At 34.3% G+C, this 20,509-nt stretch overlaps 2 protein-coding genes across 7 annotated transcripts; one reads left to right on the top strand and one right to left on the bottom strand.

The window, feature by feature from the left end:
• Positions 1-3,225: 3,225 nt before the first annotated feature.
• On the bottom strand, positions 3,226-14,496 carry Bma-grk-1.2 (Uncharacterized protein; the record flags this gene model as incomplete). Of its 5 annotated transcripts, XM_043074579.1 has the most annotated exons (15): positions 3,226-3,237; positions 3,428-3,580; positions 4,517-4,678; positions 5,244-5,403; positions 5,540-5,655; positions 5,762-5,850; positions 6,141-6,230; positions 6,460-6,621; positions 6,749-6,815; positions 7,486-7,611; positions 8,502-8,673; positions 9,061-9,185; positions 9,502-9,703; positions 10,959-11,058; positions 14,445-14,496. In XM_043074579.1, the coding sequence occupies 15 exons, from the start codon at positions 14,494-14,496 to the stop codon at positions 3,226-3,228; spliced, it is 1,788 nt and encodes a 595-aa protein (XP_042930513.1). The 5 variants fall into 5 exon arrangements, with proteins under 5 accessions (XP_042930513.1, XP_042930514.1, XP_042930515.1 ...); XM_043074580.1 differs by lacking the exons at positions 8,502-8,673; positions 9,061-9,185; positions 9,502-9,703; positions 10,959-11,058; positions 14,445-14,496 and having other exon boundaries at positions 7,486-7,593; XM_043074581.1 differs by lacking the exons at positions 8,502-8,673; positions 9,061-9,185; positions 9,502-9,703; positions 10,959-11,058; positions 14,445-14,496 and having other exon boundaries at positions 7,326-7,526.
• Positions 14,497-17,745: 3,249 nt separating this feature from the next.
• Bm8565 (Uncharacterized protein) lies at positions 17,746-19,807 on the top strand (the record flags this gene model as incomplete). Of its 2 annotated transcripts, XM_043074578.1 has the most annotated exons (5): positions 17,746-17,794; positions 18,678-18,795; positions 19,231-19,360; positions 19,435-19,554; positions 19,682-19,807. In XM_043074578.1, 5 exons carry the CDS (start codon positions 17,746-17,748, stop codon positions 19,805-19,807), a joined length of 543 nt encoding a protein of 180 aa, XP_042930512.1. The 2 variants fall into 2 exon arrangements, with proteins under 2 accessions (XP_042930512.1, XP_001897651.2); XM_001897616.2 differs by lacking the exon at positions 17,746-17,794 and having other exon boundaries at positions 18,713-18,795.
• Between the last annotated feature and the right edge of the window lie 702 nt (positions 19,808-20,509).

Genomic DNA, 20,509 nt, shown 5'->3' with positions numbered 1-20,509 from the left:
AACATTGTGGGTGGTCCGCCGGACTTCGACGAATAGAAAGCCATATGTGTGGCCGGTTGGTAATAAAGCTGCATGCAGGACGAATTTTCTGTTGTGGTGTCATGGAGGATGAATCGACGACTCAAAGATCCAAGTGATTTGTCGAGGCGCGCATTCAAATGGATGCTTCTGGGGAAAAAACCTTTAGATTTTTCTTTTGCAAGTTCGTTGCCGGAATGTAGACGAGTTTGCTATAATGCCATGACAGAATACTGAACAGAATTATTACCTATTGCGTGGAACTTTGGATAAAATTGCCGTCAAGCTCATTTAATTTATATGTTAATAAAAGTTTGGTATGCTGCGTTTGATTTACTATATTACGCTTCCCACCTGTTAATCCAAGCAGTATTGTAGGTGGTCAGTTGTTAATGAATGAACTGAGCTAAGCTTTATTGAGGTGAGAAGCGAAAAGATAAACAAAATTGATACAACTAATTCAAGAAGTGGTCAAATTAAGACTCTCTATTGAGTTGTTATATACAGCATTAACTGCTACTTTAAATTCCAGTGTTTCTGATTCATACGAAGTGAACTAATTATTTTTACCCTTTTTTGCAGTAAAAATGACAGCTATTTGGATATAATTTTTTTTTTCTTACGGGATGAAATGTCGGAGATCGGTGTTTTTTGGGGCTTACGGCGTAGCGCTCGAATTTACATTCCAACAGTGAGATGAAATAAACAAATAATTCAGCTGTGAAAGCGATCGACTACCTCTATTCGCTTTCTTCGCATTATTTGCGGAATTTTTCCTCCATCACATCCTACTCAATTGTCACAAATATGTCCCATTTAACTCTTTTTTCCTTTTGCTTAAAGGAACAGTGAGTTATATTCTTCAACTACCTATCGACGTTTCAAACATGCCATAGCTGAGAAACTTGTCAAGCAATTGCTGTTGTAGAAAAATTTCTGCATGAGGTCCTCTAAATAATACGATCCGTTGTTACTTTCATCACATCCTGCTCAAATTAGATGCATGAATATTCCGAAGATTGTTCTATTATTCTTCCATTACCAACATTTGTCTTGAAAATCTTAAAACCAGGGATGAAATTATTGAGTTACTAGGTCGTATTTTGTGCTTTCGTGGATCAAGCCTACCTAAAGCCAAGGTGAATAATAATTCAAGTCCAGAAATGTAATTTGCAAAAATATGAATTACACCATGAAGGTAATCTTCATAAGCAATGGTATATTTTTGTTTTACAATATTTCATACCGCTCAACCTGGCAGCTGTTCATTATTCAAGGATTTCTTGTAGTATGTAGCATATATCCTTTTTTCTTTTTTCTTTATTATCAATATCTCAGGTTTCAATCAGTACTTATGCATTCATTTCTAGATAGAAGGTAGTGACCGCTTAATGACAACAAACATGAGTTTCCTGTTTTGCTATTAGTCAGGTGGTCTGATCACTCCAAAAAACTGCCACTGAATTCATGCACCTTTTTCGGAAGGTCCATAAGAAGAACTTCAAATTTAAAAAGTGGACAACTTAACATGGTTTTTCGGAAAACATTTAGTTAATAATGCAGTGGAATAACAAATCACTGCTAAAGTTACCCCCGTTTACCGCTCTGGTGTTCCTGAGTAAAAAAAACGGTGGCATATAGTGGAACATCGGAAGAGATAACTTTTTCATAAAGCTACGAATTATCCATTTTTGAATTAAAGTTCTACCGAACAATTAGATCTGCTTATTTTTTATAAGCAAAGATATCAAGAGATATCTGGAGTTAGCAATAATTGATGACGACAACGAGTATCTTCCGTCTCAATTTTATAATTTCAGCTTTCCTACAAAACGAAGAAAAATGTTGACATAGCAACAACCATCACACAGGATTACATATTTATACGCTCGCATACCCAAAAAAAAAAAAATAACGGTTGTAGAATGGCGAGAATGCAGCAGTAAAATAACATGTTCCAGAACCATCTATAAACTTCAGTTATGCACTGCTTTGAAAGGATACAGATGGCATTTGCAACCCTTGTCAAGTAGTCTTCCTTTCAATAACAAATGTTTTCAAATAAATAAAGATCACTACAGTGAAAACCATTGGCATATACTTCAACTTTCCGGAAAGACTATCGACTGGCACCAACTTTTCTCGTTATTCTTCCAACCTAATTTCTTAACCAATTCATTACCCTCATACTAGTAAATTTCCTTCCAAAAGCAAATAGACTTGAGGAAACACGTAGGTAACAACCGTCTCAGCAAACATGATCTGTTCGATGAATCGCTTTATACCACCGCACTGGAAAGGCATATTAAACTGCCAATTTTGCTATGGAAAGCAAAAAGCAAATGATCCCGATGAAACATGAAAAAGATGCATATATTATGGGAGGTGTGTTCAAATGTAGCCTCCATATAAAATGGCTTCAGACTTCGATTTACTTTAGGTATAATTTCTTGCGTGAGCAAAATATACTTTTACTCTTCATAATAGATCACCTGACATGACACTTTTTTCAAGTAACTCTAAAGCTGCACAACTTCCTTTTCTTTTCTTTTTTTTTACAATACAAAGCATATTGTGGTGTAAAAAGAAAACCTACCCGATCCTAAAGTGTAACCTCGAAAGTGGGAAAACACGGTTTCTCAATTTTCTCATGAAAAATTTTACAAAATGATGAATTAACTATTCATTTCCCAAGCTATGTGAACTCTCGTACACACTGAAATCGAAAGAGATAAAGTACATAAAAGTTTGAGAGCATCATCGAGTAAATATCGATACTTAAGTTAAAAACAAGTCTGCGCAAAACCGTTCTCTATACATTAGACGACAAGGACAAAGTCATAGCAAAATTGATTAATTAAACGCATATAATCATTTCGATACACAAAAGTAAAGACAACAGGTATAGAAGATTTGAAGCTGATGACGATTAGATGCAATGATTTGGAAGCTGAGACTGCACCACACTATAAAATTTTGCCCTTGTCTCTCTGAAATACACGTCTACGGCAGCTACTGTGATCAGATCATACTGGATCACTGTTAACCGCTAGAACTAAATTTCTAAAAGGTAACAAATTTTATGTAATATGCTTTCAAACAAAAACACATCAAATTGGCCAAGCTGCAACGATCCATCATGAGAATCGACTCCTAGCAAGAAAATAGCACTGAGCACATTCAACGATGAAAGGCACTGTGATGACATTAAAATTCGGTCTGCAAGATGCACTTCATTAGCTTTAATCGTTTACTTTTGATTATTTGGATTGAATGGTAAAACTTTGGAAAATTTATAAAAATTAAAAATGTTCGAAAATAGAATTGAAATACAGTACACAGAAATAACGAGAAGATTGAAGAAAAAAAAAGACTGGAAATGACAGACAAAAGGGAAATAGATGCATACTTTTCGCTTGAACAGTCGTGCGAGAAATCCAAATTTGTTATTAGATTCACTTTTGCTATTTTCACCCCTAATCGAGTCATTACGCAAATTCCACACTAATTCACCATTTTGTTCCATCACGTTGAGTTCTCGGAAACATTCTGTTTCGATCATCTATAAAAAATATATGCAGCTATAAATCATACCTTAACAGTGAGCTCTGCACAGACCTAACACTTTGCTGTGAAAATAAAGAACAGAGAAAGAAATGGCTAACGCAACTAGGAAGCAAAATGCTATTGTGACAACTTTGAAGAGGCCGTGAGGAGACTGCAGCACAGGTTACCTACTGTATGACCTCGTCAGCGAAAATCGACAAAGCGAGAGCAGAAACCTAGCTAGTTGGACATCACTTAATGAATGGTTATGACCAAATTGTGAAAAGAGATTCAATTCAAATTCTCCATAAACTTTTTGGACAGATTTTCGACAACTGAAGACTATTGAAAACAACTGTATTTAGACGTTCACTATTACATCACAAAGCATATCTAGAAGTTTATGGAACTTATGTGTAGCATATATATTATATAGATGCATGAACCAAGCTAAGAGCTAAGTTTATGGGGGGGGGGGGGGTAAAATTGGCAAACTAAAGAAATAGAAAACTTATAAATACATCAAGAAGCAGGTCAAATTAAACAATAATTCAAAAGTTCTAGATCACAAATATCAAGAGGTCTATCAATATATTGTATCTGTAATCGTAGATTGCTCTAAAAAACTAACAAATGCTTCTATAATATATATTAAAGATTAAACTCAGTGTAATTTGAAGAAACTATACAACAGTGTAACATTTATAGATTATAAATGGAGCCAAATTTATCGTGAAAAGCAAAATAGTTTCATAATTCAAAGTTTGCATCACTTACCACAACTATCAACAGCGATACTTCGTCAAATAAGAAGGGAGTTCTCTCTAGGCTTCTTTTATTAACGTCGCAGCAAATTTTTGAAATTCTGACATATCTCACAACTGCTCTAAATAAAAAAATGAATTCCAAAAAAAAAAAAAAAAAAAAAAAGGAAAAAAAACAACAACTATACCTCTTTCTGCCATGGTATTGAAACAGATCCGGTGCTGAATTTCCCATAAAACTGATTATCCGTAGCGTCTAATCTTACACCTTTAACAGTGCTGAATTGCTCGATATCAAGCACATCTTTGGCATATACTGCTCTAGGATCAGGACAAAACGGTGGTGTTAACTAAAAATATGAAATAAAAAGTTAGATTTACATGTGATTTGTAAATAACATCATCTAAACAATCGACAATTTGTGGTACTTGTATATATTCTATTTAAAAAAAAAAACTATCATTTTTCATTGGGATACATCATAATTTGATATTATAATAGCAGCTAATATCGATGACCAAGCCAAACTAAATGCTTATATGATTCATGAACTTCACATAGGTTACTAACGGTTTTTGCCACAACGATGACCATACTGATAGGACAAATGAAATGAATCTAACAGGGAAGAAGATAAGGAAGCAGTTGAGCAAAAGTTGGTAAGTAAAATACAAATGGCAATGGCAAAAGACTTCATAAATTATCCAAATAATCTGACCATCAGTATCAAAATTAGGTCACGACCAGCTGCCCATTTCATGCATTTATCTATGGATGGAGAAGCGAAAGATACATATGTTCAACTTCAATTTAAAAGGTTTAAAGTGAGTGAAGTTGTATTAAAATTCGTCGCTTCTTTCATTTGATTTTATCTTTCGTTTGAATAATTCCTTCAAAAATTTGCTTTTATGTACCTTCCCGGCTTCCATTTTCTTCCAAGGTACCGCTTCTCTACCCGTATTCATATCTCCCTGTGAAAAAAAAGGATGGCTTTTCAACTCTTCAGCACCTTCTTCCGGTTTACCAACTCTGCGACATCCAAGCCGAAATCCTGGTTCTTTGTGTAGAAGACCTCTGGAAAAAAATGTTACTCTACCATTAAAATTTTTTTGGTCTATATATATATTCATATTCTGCACATCTAAATTTACTTCATCTATTCGTCCATCAAACTTCAGCTACCATTTATACACAATGAGACGATTGTTACCTGCATATAGTCCTGACAGATTCACTAAATTTATCTGAATACTTTTCCTGATCTTCATGAACTCGCCGTTCCACTTCTTCACGTTTCACTTTTTCTTTCCGTTGCCGAAAAGGTGCCTGAAATAATTGGTTCAAATAATAACTATCACAGAAAATAATTCCAAAACTAACACTATGAAATGTCAGCTATTTTGGAATAGAAGCAAACAACAGCAATATCGACCTTTCCTTCGATCATTTCATATATTAGACAACCCAATCCCCACCAATCGACACTATATGAATAACGTTCATTTTTGATAACTTCTGGCGCTGAAATATGCAAAAAAAGTAACGCTGCGAAAACAAATCTGAAACTGAAAGAATGACCTGTCAGCCATGTCAAGTTATCATCACATCAGATAATGAGTGTTACTTTTATAACTGCAATTAACAAAATTGCAATAAATATTGTCAGACACATAAAACAATATGCATATGAATGCAGTTTCAAAATGATTGTCCCTTTTCAATTTAAGATTTTGAAGAGTACAAGCTTTCATACAATTGTACCTTATAATGATATATCAAATTGCAATAAAATAATTTCAAAACAGACTCACCCATATAACCAACCGTGCCAACACGTCCTTTTATAGGTTCATTATCTCTTAGCTCAACTGCAAGTCCTAGGTCAGATATTCGAACATGTCCTAAAACATAACTGAAATATCATTCCCTCAAAGAAAGCATGAGCAACTTAGGGAATGAATATTAAAAGACAACAATAGCTCGCTTCCAGCCAGCTTACGCCTAATCAGTTTACAATATTACTAAATGACCTCTAATTTGATGGTTCGAATTTTCCACTTCTGCTTACTTCATTTTTAAACGAAAAAATCAATATTCCCCACTCAAGACAAAACAGGGAATTAAAACAACCATAATCGTCGAGAAGGATATTTTCTGGTTTTAGATCCCTGTAAATGATATGCTCCTTGTGTAAATGCTGCAAGCCGAGAGTAATTTCAGCAGCATAAAACTGCACACGTTTTTCATCAAATCCACCAGGTATTAAGTTGTACAAGTGAAATTTCAAATCACCTGAAAAAAAAAAAAAAAAAAAACTAAATCGACTAAGAACCAATACTTTATTCTACTCTTATTTTTTGCTTCGAAGAATGATAAGATAAATTTAATGCGATGCAAATAACTGCAAGCCAAAACGAACCTCCATTCATAAGCGTTAAAACTAAGCATAGAGAATCCTTTGTTTCATATGCGTATGCAAGACTAACCTGAAAGGTAACACTCAAATTATACCCTGTAACAAAATTTATTCATGATCCGTAACTACCACACTATCCAGTCCTTCAATGAATGCGTATCTCGGTAGTGTGGCTGCATATCAATATCTATGGAAACAGCTCATCCCAACAACACCCAATTCATCCTTTGCAATCAAACTCTCTTGCTTAGGCAATTAATCAATTAATAAGATTGCCAGAAAAAATTCGAAAATTTACAAGCTAGTTTTTAAATCCTAAATAATACTCTTAATAATGATTCTGTTCAGATATATGAATCTTCGTCTAACCCATCGCTTCTCATTTAGATGACTTTTAACTGCTTCTTTTCCAGTTCTCCTGGATAAAATAGTAAGAAAAACAACACAAAAATATGCATACAAATCACATGAAAAACTGAACATGAACAGTAATTTGTATCCTCGAAGAAACTTTGAAACTTGAAGAAATTGAGCAAAGTTCACTCTTACAACAAAGAAGGCATCGCTGAAAACGACGAACCACAAACGGAGAATTGATTTTCTGCAGGATTTGCTTTTCATTTAGACTGAGAGTCTCCGCATGTCTCTTTTTCACCCTCTTCTTTTCCAAGTTTGAAACTTGAAGAAACTGAGCAAAGTTCACTTTTTCAAGAAAGTACGCATCGCTGAAAACGACGAACCACAAACGGAGAATTGATTTTCTGCAGGATTTGCTTTTCATTTAGACTGAGAGTCTCCGCATGTCTCTTTTTCACCCTCTTCTTTTCCAATTTTTTCAAAGCGTACATTTTCCCAGAAGCTCTCACCTGAAAAAATCATGATTTCTCGAGATGAAAGGAAATGTCTAAATATTATACCCTTCAAATCATTGAGTTTTACCTTCCGCAGTTATTTGAAAAACCCAACCAATTAAACTTATTTTGCCAATAAAATTACAACCTGTTGCAACAAATAACTCCACGGATAAAGTAGGTTACTTAATTTCAATTAGAAAGAAAATGCTTCTGAAGATGTTGCTAGTAAAGAATAAAGTGCATAAAAAACATTCTAATCGAAGAAAAATTTCATGAAACGATTTCGCAACGACTTTTCAAGCTGTTAGGATAAGACTTTACAGTGACTTTTCTTAAATCAGTTTTTTGCATTTGTTACTACACAAACATGTTTTTAAATTAGCAGCGTGTTGTTTTTAGTTTCTTGCTTAAATGCAATTTTGCCTTAATAAAGCAGCTATATCAACAACTCTCTTTATTAAAACTTTTCAAAATGCAGTTTTCTCATTTTTCTCTTAATACTATGCTGACTTCGGTTAACATTTTTTAAGGTAGAAACCTGCAACCCTCTGTCATGAAGCATCCATATGAAATCCTATGACAAAACAGCTTAGTATATTTTAATACCAAAGAAAGTTCATGATTTTGAAGAAATATGCAAAAGCCAAAAACACTAGCAACTGAAAGACCGAAAGGAGTATAGGAAAGTCAAACAGTGCCGAACCATCCAAAAGTGAAGCCAAAAGTAATGTATTTACGGAAAAACATGTCAGCTCAAAAAAAAAAAAAAAAAAAAAGAAAATCGGCAATTGTACTTCAGCAGATGATACTCGTTCAAAAAAGTGCAAAATATACTGATCGAAAAGATTTCTGATCGGAGGAATAGTGACTGAAAAAAAAAAACGAATATATGAAAACTATACTTGACAAGCGCAAACTTCTCCGAAGCCTCCTTTTCCAAGTACCCGGTATAGACGAAATGTGTGCTTATCCACAGGCCTTTTTTCCAACCATTTCCACTGCAAATAGCGGTGAAAATAATGTGTTTCCAAAAATTTTTGAAACGAACGATCAGCAAGGAATGACTGTACACTTCTGAAATATACCATTTTGTTTTCATACAAAACTCAGTAGGGAGAATAATATTCAATGATCATAACTGAATTCAGAGAGAACACGGAAATCGATGGATGGATACTTTAACTGACGACTTTAAACAAGGAAATGAGTCTGCAGACTACTTCAAAATCATAGCTAACCATAGGTTTTGTACCCAGAAAGCACCTAAACCACGAAAAGTTGACAAAAACAAAGCTTGAGCACAACTAGGAAAGCAAAAACTTATTTGAAAGAATTTAAATATAGGATGATATGTAGAAAACAAAAATATAAACTGCAACTTGAAATTTTATAGTTCTTAGAACAACAAATATGATAAATAGCTTCAATTACTTTGCCCTTCTTAAGCAAAATAAAACTAACTTGTAAGCTTCGAAAAATATGCCACTAGACGGTTCAGATTCATGCGACGCATCACTGGCAATGGAAGTGAATTTTTCTATAAAATCTTCCGATAAGAAGCTGCACCATAACGAATCACTTGACGTCTATAAAAAAGAGAAAATGTCACATGGACAATTTAAAATATTATCACCACAATAAAATGACCCATTCAGATTAAAAACTCAAAGAAAAAACGGTCATTCAAATTAGCAACAGTAACTTTGAAATCTTGATATCCTAGCATAAGAATTTCAGATCTCTCCAATCCTGCTTTTCATTTTAAATATTCGTAACATAATTCAGAGAAATTTATGAAGAAAAGTGAAGGTGAAAAATAACATGAAAGTTACAAAACAAAACAATCAAACAAAGATAAAACTTAAACAAATACAGCATAAGAATATAATAAGAGATACATACACAGGGAGCGTCATTATCTACTGATAAAAGCGAAGCTATTGATTTGGCCAATGACCGGCGACTTTCGCCATCATCATCAGATGTTTCGTATTCTTCAACTTTACATAAGAACGTCCACGCCCTTGCATACCGTTCATCTGTATTGCAGAACTGCTCAAAAAGCAATTTACCGATTGGTTGTTTTTCGACCACATAACTATAGCTGCAAATGACTGGCAGTATTGTAAAGCACGTTGATCACATGGCAGACAAAATACATCAACCGAAGATTTGAAAGTTTTCTGGTCCTCACCCTGAATTTTTTTTCCAGTACCTGTGAAAGTTTTCTTTCGAATGAATATAAAACAAAAAAAAAAAAAAAGTAAATTAGTAATCTTTTTTGTATGTATGTCGATAAGTAATTCCAGAAAGCTGAAACAATTGATTAGAAATATCGGTATACTCTTTAACAAAAGCTGCACTCATTATAAACTGTTTTGATTCAAACATAAAGACGTTAGCTGTTAGAGCTGTTAGATGTTCTCCTAAGGAGAAATTAAGCATCATAAGGTTTCTGGACAAAGGATAGATATTCGATATCATAAAACTTATCATCAAGATCTGAAGCTAACGAAATGATGGAAGTTTTGTATCTCTCTTAAATTTTAACACAGATAAAAAACGAAATAAAACTGAAGTGCAACAAACGGGTATTTCAGAAAAAAATCAAAAAAATTTGTTTAATTTGAATTCGACATCGAATATAACTCAACTGCAGTTGTAATGCTAAAGATGGGACACCGGAATATATTATTTCCCTTTTCTTTGAAGCATGTTGTATATAGTACTATAATGTACCCACAGACAAACTATATCCTAGAAACTACTACGAGGAAATTTAAAATACCACAAAAAAAAGTTCTTTCTAATTTCACCTATTTGTGAATTGCAAAGAAATCCCACTAAGGAAACCAAACATAAAAAAGACCCTAAACTAATAAATATAGAAGCGTAACGGAATATTTAATTCTAATGTGAATGTTATTTGGCACTAGAACAAAGTAGTCCAAATAACTGAACGAAATTTTTAACTGCAATTTCAAAGTCAAAACATTACTACATCTAGGTAAAGAAAACTAAAAACTAGCACTACTGCCACTGATAATAAGAAAAGCAAAGCACTGTTTCTTGAAAAATAGATATCATGATGAACGGATGGTTTGAATCTTGTTGCCGCAGACTATCATTTTTACAAACACTAGTTGCTGCAGCGATTGCAAGAATAACAATGCTTGTTAACTTACTAATAACATTTCAAACAAAATGATGTAGATCCAAACATATTATTTCACCAGCCCATGTTAACACTTCTTTATGTCCCGTAACTTATAAAAATCTTAATGCAAAAGTATGAATCGAAAAATTCACAACAAAATAGTGCCGGGAAAGTGTATGCATTAAACAAGTGATATAATTACCTGACATCAATCTCCGACCTGAGATATAAACATTCTGTGTAGTGCGGGAATTGCAAATAATTCTTCCACTTTTTACTCTTCCCTTTCTTTTGACCGCCACCTAGAAAAGGAAAAACAGAACAATGATGAACATTTACCATGAACTGCTTTAATTTTTGTCTTAATGACTTAATCGCTTTTTCAATGGTAATCAATAATCGATATCAGATAAATTTTTTGTATAAAAGTTTCTGGATTTTTATGTGGTTGAAAATGACTCCATTTCTTATCAGCTTCATTCCCACATTGTGGTGTGATCAGTCGCTTATTAGATTTAAAAAAGTTCGAAGAATAAAAAATATATGGTATAATGTGCTGCAAACAGGAAAACCGAGCGAATGAAATGATATTTTATGATAATGAACCCAATAAGGTACTTGAAAGCAGTATTGTTAATAGATTCTTTCTAAAGAGTAAATCGAAGTGCAAATATAAAGTGCATGGTATCTATTACAGAAATGCATTACCAGAATTTGCCACATATAGATAAGCATTATATGAATGCGAAAAGGACTTAAAGTTTGCAATTTAATATAAGAAATCAATTTTAATCTGTTCTCGACCAAATCAATTCTTCAGTTACAGTGTTACCACCAGACAAGAACACTCCCAAACTATCATACTATTAATTTACAGCATTTCGCAGGAATAAATGGTTGATTTTGATTTTCAAAGCATTCATTTACATTTGCCTAGTGTCTTTGCAAGTCTCCCTGGTAAGAGGCACACTTATGAAATCTTTTTCTGTAAATATACATTAAGTCCAGCAACGTAAATCGCAGCTATTCTAGTAGAAACTAGAAGTTAGACGATTCCCACACACATTTAAGATATAAGACCATGTAGAAGTGAATTATCGCAACATCTTTTCAGTTATTCGTAAGCCAAGCATATATGATCAGAAAACATCACTTTTTACATAAATGATAAAAACAGAAAAAAAAAAACCATCTTCATCAAATTAATGAACTTAAAAACGACCTACTGTTTTACCTGCACATGTGATAAACCAAACTCTTTGGACTGAACATGTAGCATAGTTACCGTCGCTTACCTAATCAGACTTGAATATTTCATCTTGAATTCCAATTTAATCAAAATTTTCATTTACACCAAGCACGGATAAACGACGGGAGTAACTATGACTCTTAAGGTAGCCCAAGTGCCTTGTCATCTAATTCGTGACGCGCATGAATGGATTAACGAGATTCCCACTGTTCCATACCTACTACCTAACGAAGGGGAACGCGCTTGGCAAACAGAGGGGAAAGAAGTCACCCTATCCAAGATGATTCTGGGGGAAGAAAATGACAAACAAATAAAGACTAACAAATAATACTTGAGACCAAATTTTTTTATTCTTCCAAACCAATCGTTTCCCTTATTACTAAGTGTTATAAAAACCTATTCATTGATAACAGATGTTAATATTGACATAAGTCTAACATCTAATCAAACCTAATTGTGGCTTCGCCACTTAACTAAACATGACAAAAACGAAAGATCTGGCGCTCTTGGAAGCAAATATTATATACACTAACTCATGACTGTAAAATTTCAGGCCTCGAGTACTCGCGATTAGTTTGAAAAGTACTAAAAAGCACTGCATGTGTTTGACCCTGTAAAAAGACCAAATGAAACCATTCCTATACAACTATGAATTTTCCGAGCATTTTCAGAATCAAAACTGTGCACATGAGTAATTTCAGATCCTTTTTTTTCTGGGCACGACTCCCGATTCAGGTCACTCAGTGAATAAGCCACATATCTTCGTGGTATATTTGCACTGAGTTGATGCAAAACCAAACTGCAACTTTGAATCGTGAATTTATCAGTGTAACTAAACTCAAGTATACATTTGTTAATCAAAGTAATGACCATACTTTTACTAATTCCTGTGGCTTAGAAATTTATGTGTCGAATTCGACGAAAATTTTCTGACATTCTGCTTTGCATGGAAATAATTTCCCAGTAAAAGTTGTTGAAAAGACTGATAATAATCGACTAGTATGAGTTTAGGTAAACATTCAGTGCAAATTTGTGTCTTTATTCGTCCAATTCATGAAATAAAGACTGAGAGATAAAGTATGAGTACTGCAGAGGGAAGAACAAAACCTTTTTGACGATGAAAAGTCAAAATAACGACTTTCAGACTCATAAAGCATAACTTACCGAACTTCCTCGCTTTTCAAATTTGCATTTTATTCTTACTAACTGTAGAATCGCCCACGCTGAGTTATATGACAACTTTTTTGTAGCAATAACAAAATTAACTCTGATGATTGCCTTCATTTCGTTATTCTCAACTTCAGAATTCCAGGAACAAGTGTATGGTTGATGTTGCGAACTGCCTTAACTTTTGAAACCGAGCATCATTCCCGCAGTACAAAAAAAAACGTAAAAAGAATACCGTAATCGTTATAAGGGAACATTAAGCGGGCTAATGCGCATTAAACTAGTGTAATGTAACCACGTTTGTCTGAGGAGGTATACTGATATCAGAAAGCAAATTCAAGTTTCAAAAAATGTAAAAGTTATAACTAATTTTGCGCCAACCTAAATACAAATAAGACGAAGAGAGGAAGAAAATTGCTCTTGAGGATTAAAAGTATTCAATTTGGGGGTAATGTAATAGTTTCTCTTTAATATAATTTCTACACAAAGAACTAAATAAATGTTTCTGTAACTGCTGAAGCATCCTGATAAAATCATCACGCCTCAATTAGACAACACGACAAAGGTCCAGGATCACATAGTATAAGTGATTATGGGAAATAATTGTGAACAACAACGACAATGCTAAGTCAGTTCGACTTCCTGATCAGTGCAGACCGGATAGCTGGCAGGTTCCTATCAGCAAAGCGAAATGAGATGTAAAAAGCAACCCTTTCAAATTCAGTAGAATACATCGTTTTTACGAATCAATTCTTGGGTACGGATAAAGCGATTTGAGAAGCATCATTAAGAGAAGCATGTTTTATCAACAAGTGAAAATGCTTGAAAAATTAGAAGAAGTAAATCGATCAAATCTAGTACGACAATGGTAGACGAAATAATCAAGTATAAATTATTGAAGTGAATAACACAAGAAGACGGTAAACTTAAAAGAAAAAAAAGAAGGACAGCTTAATAGAAGCACAGTTGTGGAAATTCTTGATCTGAAGAAATTTTGGAAAAACTTAATGGAAGTCATCCTTGCATGAAACTCTCACCACGTAAAATTTGTCACAGATGCACTGAGGCATACACCTTCCTGCAAACTAGGTCATCCAACAATTTCTCTCATCGACTATGGAAAAGGAATTTCTGGCCGATGGACGCCATATGAATATGGATTCGGCACGCCACAGAGTCCCACACAGGCATACGCTGCAAGTGATGGAAAAAGGAGGAACTGTGGAAGTGATTCAGGATGGAATTGAAAAACAGAAAGAGGAGATAGCTTACTTTCTCGAGCCTTGATATAGACAGTGTTGGCGACGATATTCTCGATCTCCATGAAGTCACACTGCAATTACTGCAACTCCATTCGTATCATCCCCAGTTTGATGCAACCCAACAGCCGCCGACCGCAACACTCCCTATTCTTTCCTCTCATCATGTCACTCTCTTTCTCCACTCTTCCTCCTTCTCTAACAACAGTGCATTTTTGAGTCCCCAAATATTTCTTTGAATTGCAGCTGCAGCACTGCAGTTTCACTACGTTGCTTTAGAAAGTATAGAGAGTTTTTTTTCCTTAGGCTTCGTGTGCAGCAAAATGATGAAGAATTATTATCTGCCGCATACATCCATTTGTTCTTATTTATCGCAGAGCAAAAGCGTAATCGATTTGGCTCTCGTCGTCTTGCATAGAATGTATTGTCCAGCATCATTGCAATATGCCAATGGCATGCAGCGTATACGTATTCAGATATTAGGAAGAGCATGAAAACAGTGAGAATATGCAAGACGTCGGTGAAAAGATGAACGGCGTCGCTTCCACCTCACTCTTCCATGTAATTAGGAACTTCTAATCACGTACTTCACGGTGGTTTCAACTTTATTTTAATACTTCCTTTCAAAGCATTCACATAGAGGATATATCTGATACCGTAGAAATACCGTAGGAAATGTCTATCAAGTTTATCTTGAAAAAACTAAAGTGTTTAATGCGGGTTAATGCTTGTTTACTCGTGCATGGAATAATGAAATAGAATCTTCGTTCTATTTTGTTAGTTTCCTAATCTGGGATAATGCTTAAGAGGGGCGGTGTGAGATCAATCTGCCCTACGATTCTCCATTTACACAGAGATCATTTCGGTAAATCAGCAGCAGTTGCGAGCATTCTTTAAGTAACCTCATAAAAGACTCCTCTCTTTTGTTGTCTTGACGTCTTATAAAATTCCCAACTAACGAATGGATGGATACACTGAAGGGACGACTCTCACTGTTGATAAGCCTTTTTCAGAGCATGCATAAGACGTAAAAATATGCATTTGACAGTAACATTTTCACCGGGAAGCATTTTATTAGAACACAGAGTTGCTGAATGTTTATCATGACTTCAAACCCATAGCTTACGTTTATCAGAAATTTCAAAACAAAAGTGGGCAGTGATCGTAGAATGCTGCTTCTCTGTCTCTCTCTCACATGCCTTCCTTCCCTATAACCTTGTCACATTCGTCAACGAAGTGCTCAACTGGGATGACCAGATGACTTCACCTTCCCACTTACTAGTAAATTTTGTTTATTTCGAAAAATGTAGCACTGATATCTTCGCGTGGGAATGGAAAGGGATATGTTGTCATTATGCAACGCTTCACACTGCCTACATCTTCTGTTCTCTGATAATGTCTGGTTTGCTGTGGGTGTAAACAATTTAGTTCCTTCCTCTTCCCTAAGGAAGATGCTTCAATGTTCTTCATTCGCACTGTTTGCGAAAAGGGTGCTGTATTCGCTCTCCATCTTCACATCTTTCTAACCTTTTATTTCTTTTGTGTTTGCACTTCTCTAATTAAACCAACATAGCATTTATGGAATATTTATTCATCTCTCTTTTTTTCCTTTTTTCTTTTTCTGCCTTCCACGTATAATCACAAATAATGAACTTACTTTGTAGAAAGTCTTCATGATTACTAGGCTCGTCCTTCCCCTTACTCTTTCTGCATTATACATTCATTATGTCATTGTGCACAACTTCCCATGGAATTCACTCCCTTATTTCATTTATAGTTTATATGCTGCAAGGCGAGAATAAAGATATCACGGATGTGAATAGGTACGAACAGGTATAATCGATTAAGTATCCCTTGTTACCTAGTGATTCAGGCTTGATACTTTGGTAATTTCTCCATATTTTTAGTTCATAGGCTGTCCTTTCTCTCGATACACTTATTATTTCATTTGTTAATCATCGATTCCCATATGATTTGTTACTTTCGGCTTTGAAATTGGTTGCATTTGGAGCAGATTTTCAAAACATATTTGTTTTTTAAGATAGCAAAACAAATTTTTTACGACAGCGATTTGCGGAATAAGTACAGGAGTATGCTGAGAGGAGTCATGAGATCATTTGGGTAAAAATAGAAGTTAAAAGTTAACACGACAGTGTTTGTTTTTTACTATCGTTGTATTATACAAGGTTTAACTGCAAGTTTATGCAACTCACAAAATATCTTGGGTCGGAATTCCTAGAATTTCTCTGCAGAAGTTCTGATTATTGTTTACTTGATGGTATATTTTATCGTTCCTAATGAACAAGATACAAATTATTCCGCGTTGTTATAATTTCCAGGTATGGTTTAAAGGATTTTGAAGTAACTTGTAAAAACAGCAATTCATCTATTTCGCCGCACTGATTATGTGGCTTTTCTGAATTATGCTCAGGTGTATGTTGGTAACACAGGTTTGTCACTGCTTATGTTTCTCCAGTTCTTTCGTTTTGCATCATTTTAAATAACATTACTGAAAATTTGAAATGTCAGTTTTATTCTGAATTTGCATTATATGAAAAATTTTCTTTATTTCCATAACTAATGAGGTGCATAATTTGAAAAAGGGATCAGTTCAGGTTGAGCCAGCTTAGAAATAGGTTTTTTTTTTTTTTTGTAATCTTGTAAGCAGTATCTAGTTATAGAATATCTATATTACTTTAGGTATTGTAAAAACAGGATCAAAAAATGAAATTCTTGTATCGAATTTATTGCCGTATGATTATGCTATATGGTATGCTGACTGGATCAAATAATCTGTTGGTTCTTTTTGCAGATTTTTTCTTCAGCTTAATGTATTAGTGTGAGCTGGAAGGTACTGTGGGCGATTTATCCGTATTCTGAGCATATTCCTACAAAAAGCTCTTAGAACAGTGAAAATTTTTGTTTTGTCTATATTATTTATAGCTGTTTTTAAGCAGTTTGGTGCCGTTCTATTGTCTCCCTCTTTTCTGTCATCTATGTATTCATATTTCCAGTCCTTTAATTTGTCCACAATAGGCGTACATTAAAAGAAAAATACTCCTGCACTGATATTCACCGCTTTCTAGAAATTATCGTTATCACTCTCATTAAGTTTGACTTCTTTCAGCATGCTGCTATATTGATGCGAGTGGAAATGATCTTTGCAGCTCATATGCATTGGCAAAGCTTTGTTTTCGTACATTTCATTATCGCTGTGAAGGAACGAAAGAATTCTGAGAAATTGTCGTGTGTAGATACCTTTTAAAAACTGAGTGAAAGGAGGGAGAGAGAAAGAGAGTATTGTTATAATTTATATGGAGGATCGTATTTATTACCGAGCTACAATGGACCGGATAAAACGAGGTTCAATATTCCCTTTACCCTTTAAAATATTTATTGGTGGTGAGTTGATATCTGTATCTGTAATAAGGAAAGTACTTTAGGACTCGATGTTATATTAGATCGCAAGTATGAACAAATCCAGATATTCGGGGAGGCGCAGGAATAATTCAGAATCGTAGGAGAATAGATAGCATTCAAAAAAAAAACATGTTTAACATCACTTCTTGATGTTCCGAAGGAATATAAATGAAACTGAGTCTATCATGAAAATTCGCTTTAACACTCTAATGTCATTTAAATTTATGGTCCTATGAAGTCAAGTCCATCACATAATATCAGTTTCGACCATCAATAAGCCGGTAATACGAGGTCATAACTGATCTTTACCAAAACAAGGTCTTTTTCGAAGGAAAATGTGATAATATTGATGAATAGTCTGCACTGTTTCTTTGCTTTAATATAAATATGGTGTGTATTGTTTTTGATGTCGTAGTTATTGATGTATTTTTACTTATGCTATTTGACCTCTTCCGTTATGGATCTTTATTAATATTTTGCTTATATTGATGTTTTTAGGATTACAAAGTTAGCTGTTTCGTAATATTTGATTAACTCAGAGTTTTTATGAAATGTTCCATAATACTGCTATCCTTTCTAACATTTTTCCATTTTTTTTTTCTTTTTTTTTTGATTTCTCACTATTTCGAAGCATACTTACCTGTTCTGTTCATTTTTTATAGAGCTAGAAAAAGAAAGTGGTGATTTTTCATTGATTTCAGTTTGTTTTTCAAAGTTCGATATCTTTATCTACTATTTGTAATTAGGACAAGGAATTCTGGAAATGAAACTTATTTGTCGCCTCGAATGGATTTTTTGTTCAGTCAGTTAGCATAATTGTTTTAAGGTGCTGAAAGTGATGAAAGAGTGAGATTTCCTCATATGGATGTTAATTCTAACGCTAACGGATTCGATGACTGTATGGTAAAACCTCAACGTGAACCACTTTTATCTTATGCTGATTGGTTCGTGTTCTACAGTTTCCAGAGATTTCGAATTTATCTACTACTTTGATGTCGTATTGATAACAGTATAAAGTACCGTTGCTTCGAAATACGAATGAAATAGTATATGATCTGGTGAATCTGCTTATTCACTGCGTAGTTCAGCTACACTGGAAATGAAATTTGCATTTTTTTTTTTCTTTCGAAAAATTTTCTAGTCATTTTATCAAGAAACGTTCGCGTAAGGAGCGCAACAGTGGCACTTTGAATAACACTTGCAATATTTATTTTTTAGAAATGATGCATTATTGCAAAGGCATTGCTTTATCCATACTTTTAGTATGAAGTTAACTGAATTAACGAGTCATAAATAAGTTTTTCAGGCATCAATGTAATGTTTTTATTAAGCCAATAAATATTTTTATGTGAAACTTTAGAAATAGCTTTTTGTTATAGTGAGTTACCAGAAATTCCGAAAATAACGACAAGTGGGCAATATTTTGAGTTTGAGCAGATCGCTAATGGAGTTGATGGATACTTTGATGAAAATTCGGACACAGATGATGAGAATTTCGGTGACATTGAGGTTGGCGATACTCAATTTGTTAGGTGGGAAGTACCTATTCTGAATGGTCGAAATATTCGTTCTTTTTTTTTCAGGACAATTCATTCACATTTGATATGTGCCGTGTGCGACGTTTTCGACGTCCATCAAAAAGTCCACCTGAAATCTATCCTCGTAAGAGGTTAGGAAGTGGAAGAACCATGCAGAGCATAGATGTGAGCTTCTGATTCATTTGTTGCCGTTATCACCGGTTAAATGACATTGCATGCGGATATTTTGTTCTGATTTAATTCATCAAAAGCTCGTCCTAGTTAGTTTTTAGTTTATGACAGTGACTTGTAGGCCGATGACATTTGCAAGGAAGTGGAAGGACTAGATCCAGAAGATGTGCTCTGTACTGTCCGTGAAGATTATACAAGAGCTCCTCCTCTTGCTCAAGAAGATGATTTCGATGATGTTGATGTGTAAAATTTACTCACTGTCCACTTATAGCGATCATGTTTAGAATTACGGTGTTTGTCATATTGCTTCTGACTCATCCATTATTATTAACGAGTCTGTGTCATTATAGCTCATTTTACTGTTCTATTTCCTCTTTGCTTTATTTCAGGATTGTGCTTTGATTTAGTTGTTTCTTCACATAGTGCACCTGTTTTATAGCTTGTGTCGATGCCTTTGATAATTATTGTGTTTTTGTAAATTGCGATGTTGTTGCGTAAGAAGATAGATTTCTTCGTTATAGTTTACTTTTCCATGTTAAGTGCCGTGTAATGCTGCCGTTTCCTTCTTGCGCATAACATAGCGGATATGTCATCAGTTTTGTTCAAGTTCCAAAGTAAGATTTGTTCCTTTATAAGATTCACTGGTTCATTTAGTAAAACTGGTTTGTGGGATGTTTTTTGTCATATTGTCTTATTATATTATTAATAGAAAGTTGATCCCTTCTGAAATACAATGAATAATTTTTTACTGTGCATTATTACCTTCACCTTCTCTAAATTATTTTCAACGCTGAAAGGACCTTCCATTAGCAAAAGTAAATGAAAGATGTGGGTGTCTAGTTTATAAATGTGCACACGATCAGCCAGGACATTTTGGATGTCATAACAGAACACTTAATCCTGAGCTCTTGGAGATATCATATAGGCAGGTAAATGTTATTCCTGTAAG

The sequence above is a fragment of the Brugia malayi genome (genome assembly GCF_000002995.4).
Source record: "Brugia malayi strain FR3 genome assembly, contig: Bm_v4_ChrX_scaffold_001, whole genome shotgun sequence".
Lineage (NCBI taxonomy): Eukaryota > Metazoa > Nematoda > Chromadorea > Rhabditida > Onchocercidae > Brugia > Brugia malayi.
The sequence above is the reverse complement of the archived record's forward strand: the minus strand, read 5'-3'. Positions and strand labels throughout refer to the sequence as shown.